Below are 6000 nucleotides of genomic sequence, written 5' to 3'. Positions count from 1 at the left end.
ATATATATATATAAAATCTTATCAAGTACAGCACTAGATTAACTGTGCCTACAGTCATCAGCAATAACCATCTTAGATTATTAGATATGTTTTATTTGAAGGCCAGTCTTCCATGCTCAGTGTAATGGATCTTAGCCTGCTTTATTCTCAACACTCATGTGTGTTATCAGATAGCGGTAACCATGCTTCGGTTGCCATAGCAGAGAAAACAAAATCCCTTCTAGCTGCCAACTTCTGCAGGATATTATCTAATATTGATTAGAAATGTACTGGATACTAGTGTGTTAGTGTCTTTTATGTAGCCTTCTGACATTACTCAGAATCGCTAGATGTTTTTCATTATAAATATAGTCTATTTCAGCACCATGGTCAGCACAAAGAAGCAAATAAGAGCTACTGCAACCTTTAGGTGAACCGAAGTGCAGGCTTCATAAAGATAAGACTGATGACATTGCATTTCTTCATCTTTGACAAAGTTTGGAAAAGAAATGAAGAGATGGGCCAAAAGAAGTCTGAAACAGAAGAAAGGCTGATACCATTCATAATCAACACATGGAACCTTTTTCTGTATTGGCAAGAAATGTCCATTAGAAGACAAACCGGAGTGAGATTGAACGTTAGATGGAATAGATGAAAAAAGAACTACGCTATGTTCAGGAAAATACACTCCATATTTCATCCCAACTCCAGCAGGAGTAGTTTATCTGATGGGATCCCAGCTTACGATGGCTCTGCGGTTCGTTTGATCCGTAGCACCTCTATGTATGCTCTCAGAGATGAGGATCATATATTCATCGAACCTCTGAAAAAAAGCAAAAGTACCACCAGCCTTAATTCAGTTGCCTGCCTTCAGCTGAAAGAAGAAAAGACATGGATGTACTCAAAGACACAAGACTGTTTGCAATATTTACAAGATTTGTTAGCTCTGAGGAAAAAATATCTTGAGGGTGTCAAGGATTTGAAAGCCTTGGGCAGAGTGCCTGGAATTTGCCCTTTGCCTGCAAAATCTTCAGCAACAACAAAAACCCAAGCCCCTCCTCCTCCCAAATCGACTTCTAAGGTAGGATATGTTACTCCCACGTTTACATAGAATATGTTATAACCACTCTCTTTGGAGTATTGGAATAAGAATGAAATAAACTTGCATGGGAAGATGTGGGAGATGAACAACGAGTTTGGGAATGTGATGAGTTTATGTTTTTAATCACCTTTAGTATCACACTCCATTTTGGGCAGATATTCTGAAGAGTAGGGTTTTTTTCATTTCTTGTTTTGCTAAATGTGACTCATGGAATAGAATTCCAAAATACCCGAAGGCCTACTTCAGTAAAAGGAAAGCCAAGATTCAACATTATTTTGATCAAATTTGGCTTCTTGGAAATTTGGCTTCCTGGAAAGCCAAATTTGGTTTCTTCTGAATATTTTTAGCTAATTGTTTTTTCTCATTTGCTTGCTTTTTTCTTGCTACAGTAGTTATAAGCTGAGATTGGCCTGGATCCAAAAGAATCATAAGGCCAATAATGATTGTATCAAGATTAGTTCAATATTATTATTTGGAGTACGCACACATACCTGGAATATGGTATATTTTTTGCATATCTGCCTATATATGCACATCCCAGAGACATACCACATTAAAAATAATCCACATATATTTCAAAAAAACAGTATAATAGCTACTTTAAATGGAGCCTAAGATAAGTCAGGAAAAAAAAAATTCTTAGCAACTTATTTGTTAGCAACTAATTTGTTAAGACCGGTTCTTTGTATCCTTGAAAGTTGGAGGGAGGGATGCAATTATTATGGCTTGTTTATTCTAATTAAACCATTGTCGCACCATCCAGATCTCAGCAGACAGAAATGGCTCACAACTCAGTTCAGATGTGACGGAAGCAATCGCTTATTTTGACTCAATTATTGCAAAACTGGAGGCCGAAAGACAACACAAAGTTGTGAGGGATCATCCACATGTTGACACAGATTTTGATAGTAAGTCCATATGTGTCTCAATAGTATTAATAACATTTGAATAAACACAGAATAGCATCGATCCGTTTTGAATTTTCATAACGTTAAATGACCCTCATAGCTCTAATCCACTGATACCTTGCCTGCTGAATTTTGTACTAGCAATAGTTTGGGAGTTGTCTTCAAGGGCAGCCTCATGTAAGTCTTATTACAGTAGCTTAAATCAAGAGTCCCCATCTGTGGGCCACAGCCCGCTACTGGGCCATGGCCTATTGGCTACTGGGTTGCATGACTGGCTGGCCACTACATGCACATGTATGCCCATGCATTCCCCCACTTGTCCCAGTGTCACCATGGGCATCACCATGGCCACTATGAGCGCTGGGCAGGAGCTACCATCGCCACCCTGTTTGCATCGCACACATACATGCGCCCCTGTTTTAACATGCTTATATGCATGTAAAGGCCCCTGCCACTCACTCCCCATCCTGGGCCACCAACCCAGAAAGCTTGGGGAACTCTGGCTTAAATGCGTAGTGATGAGAATGCTTCCAAGGCTCCTCAGCCCAGAAAAGGCCTCAACTGGTGCATCATCCTAGATTTATATAAAACACAGCATATAGTTATGAGAGTAAATAATAGATACATCAAAGTTTTCCTCAAAAGTAGTATACTTACATTTCTGCTGGAAACTGGACAAAGTTCCATCTCTGTTCTTCCAAACAAGAACATTCAGGGATGGGTTTTCCATATTTTTGCTTAGAAGGTTGATGGATAATATACTGATTGACTTAATAAATAATTAGTATGACATGTCTATTACCTATTGATGCTGTAGTATTTGGTTAGCTATTTTTGAAATAGTGCATCCTTTCTTCTTCCTCTTCTCTCTAACCCTGTTCCAGATTCTTGGTTTTTGAATGCATAAGGAATTCTAGGACAACTTTCTGTATCCAGTTAGATGCACAGAGGAGAATAATTAAATGGGTGCTGTCCCATCCTAGCACTTTAATGCTGATAAAAGACAGACTATTCCAGTTGAAGTAACCCATAAAAAAAGCTACAGTATGGTCTACCAAAGGTGTAGGCTTGCCAATATATGATCCTTTGTTTCTTTTAGTACACAGGATTTCAGATGTATTTATTTGTGGCTTCTATCATAGCATCCCTGATAAATCCACTTTATGTGTTATTTATGTAGTAATTAGAATGCTATGGATTTGGGAGCTGCAAATGATTTAAAGTTGGAAATGAATTTTTTTTTTGCCTCAATGAGGATTGGCATACTCCTTTTTATTCTTACTTTGACATCTTTACAAGCAATCATTCAGTCATGTTATTACTAAATTTAAGTTTGCCAATTTTTGATTTCTTTGGGGAACATAGAGCACACTGAGGGAGTTGGATTCTGTGAGCTAGTTAGCCTATCCCTAGTTCAGAAAAATGGAAAGCAGTTTTCTATTGAGTCAGACCATTGATCCTTGTAGCCTTGTTTTATTAGCAGCAGGTTTTTTAAACCTCTTGCCAAGAAATACTGAACTTCTGTGTGCAGAACCTAAGTGGTACCTACATATTCTTGTACCCTCATCCTTGTTGTAAAGATCCATTTATACTAAGTTTGGTTCCCTATTTCAGTTGTTTCTAGTTCAAGAGAACACAGCTTACATTCCAACTGGATCCTTCGTGACCCTCGGAGATATTCCCAAGATACCAGCCAAGTAGAAGGGATCACAGGCCAATCCAAAGGAAAAGGCCAAGGAAGAACATTCACCTCCAGAAAGAAACTGCAGAGATATCCAATGTATCTCCCTAAAGCTGTAGAGGGAGCATTTAATACCATGAAATTTAAACCCAAAACGTGCCTCAAAGAACAGCACTGACCTGGAAATCCTTACTGTGCATACGCAGAATGAGAGACCTTCTTCAGAAGCAGGTGGTTGGGATATTTTTATGCAATAAATTAGCAGTAGCAATTATTGGATGTATACAGCTGACAGGACTTGACTTTACATTCTGCCTACACTGGGGCCCCTTTGTAGTTGGGTGAACACAACACACTGAAGTAAAGGCCTTATAAATGTATTCAAACAAATTAGTAAACTTAACTAGATTAAACCTGATGGCATAGCGGGTTGTTCAACCTGATTAGTTTATAATTCAGTATATTGTGTGAATCCAGAAAATATGTTCGTTTAGTAACTAGATAAGCTGCAACATTATGCACACTGAAAATTATCTTATTCAGTTCCCTCCCCATAGCATATCAAATGTAGCTTATCCATACCATATAGAAAATGGTAGCATGAATGCCACGATCGCCCAGAGACATTTTGTGTTACTCTGTGACAGATTAGATTACAATACACCTCCATGTCATGCAACTTTGGTGAATATTGTTTCTACATTAATTTTTAAAATTGTTCTTTGTTTGCTATGCTGGGCTCAGGTTAACACATAATCTAGAAATGTGCATCCAGAATTTATGTTTCTAATAAAAAGTGGCTCTTCTCAATAAAAATAAAGCCTTTAAAATATTTTGATTTTAAACAATTGCCCTCATTTATTATCTGGATGCCTTGCTCTATCTTTCAAGGAGAATACCTAAAAACCACAGCATTCATTATTTATACAGCATGTGGAAGGTAAGAAAGAGAAACCAAAGAAGAACCTGATTCTTGTACTCAGTGTCCACATTTAAAGTACTTCGAGGCCAATTTTCATCTCCCTCAGAAGACAATATATAGAATGAAAAACATACAGTGAGCTGGGCTGTTGCCCAAACTGTTAAGGTTCGGGCGGGGGAGGATCAGGGGAGAGTTCTAGCAGATTTCTAAAACTGCTCACCTACCAAATGGTTTTCTTAATTTACAGAGTAAAAAGCAATAAAAACACGTATTGCATTCAAAAGCTGACCAGGCTGAGAAGGAAAATCAGTCCTAAACACTACATGAACCCAACTTCTGTGGTACCTACATATTCTTGTACCCTCATCCTTGTTGTAAAGATCCATTTATACTAAGTTTGGTTCCATATTTCAGTTGTTTCTAGTTCAAGAGAACACAGCTTACATTCCAACTGGATCCTTCGTGACCCTCGGAGATATTCCCAAGATACCAGCCAAGTAGAAGGGATCACAGGCCAATCCAAAGGAAGAACATTCACCTCCAGAAAGAAACTGCAGAGATATCCAATGTACCTCCCTAAAGCTGTAGAGGGAGCATTTAATACAATGAAATTTAAACCCAATGATTACTTGGTAATCCTATTCTAGTCCAGGGTCTGTGGGAAGAACCAGGTTTTGAGCACGTTCCTCAAAACCCGCAGGATTGGTGCTGAAGGATATTGGGACACTTGTTCTACCTTTGTTCTCAATGCCTCCTGCCACTCTGAACCTTTAGTTCGCTATTCTTCTTTTGTATTCTTTCTCCCTTCCTATTATTAAAATGGCACTGGCACTTTAGCATTTTCTTTAACTATTAAAAGAGCTTAAATGTATTGCACCCAAAAAACTTCCCACCAATACGCTGGATTTCGGGGGGGCCATATTCCTGTGTCCTATGGGAACTTCATTTGCTCCTGGGAATCCACTCTTAATGTCCCCAACTACATTAAGATATTAAAAAAAACATTAAACAGGCCAGTATCCAATCAAAGAGCTCTACAATTTTTTTTCCTTGCTTACCTGCTGCTCTTTTTAAAATGGAAGTAGATTTAAAAACTAATTGATAATGTGAGTGCCCAGTAGTTAGAAGTTCCTAATCTAAGTAGATTATGGTTGTAGCCAAGTAGAATTGTAGTTGGTTTGTTAGTTTGTTTTTTTATTTTGTAAAACTTGTACTAAGCTTAAATTTCATGCTCTTACAAATGATCAGTTCGGGAAAATTGCAATTGCCGAATGATACAATCACTCACTCACTCACATGCACATACCCACTCACCCACCAGCAACACTATTAATATTAAGATCGGCATTGTTCCCTGGTGTTTTATAGAAGCTATACCCAGATGTCCCATTTGCTGTAGGAACAAAGC

The 6000-nt window shown here is 38.2% G+C and overlaps 1 protein-coding gene across 1 annotated transcript; it reads left to right on the top strand.

Moving 5' to 3' along the window:
- Window positions 1–351: 351 nt before the first annotated feature.
- On the top strand, window positions 352–4512 carry C1H13orf42 (chromosome 1 C13orf42 homolog). Its single transcript, XM_026725244.2, has 3 exons — window positions 352–1060; window positions 1845–1989; window positions 3604–4512. Exons 1-3 carry the CDS (start codon window positions 650–652, stop codon window positions 3846–3848), a joined length of 801 nt encoding a protein of 266 aa, XP_026581029.1. The 5' UTR covers window positions 352–649; the 3' UTR covers window positions 3849–4512.
- Window positions 4513–6000: the final 1488 nt, after the last annotated feature.

Source organism: Pseudonaja textilis, chromosome 1 (genome assembly GCF_049901715.1).
Source record: "Pseudonaja textilis isolate UNSWEBS1 chromosome 1, rPseTex1.2, whole genome shotgun sequence".
In the NCBI taxonomy this organism is placed as follows: domain Eukaryota; kingdom Metazoa; phylum Chordata; class Lepidosauria; order Squamata; family Elapidae; genus Pseudonaja; species Pseudonaja textilis.
This window is presented reverse-complemented; position numbering and strand designations above follow the sequence as displayed.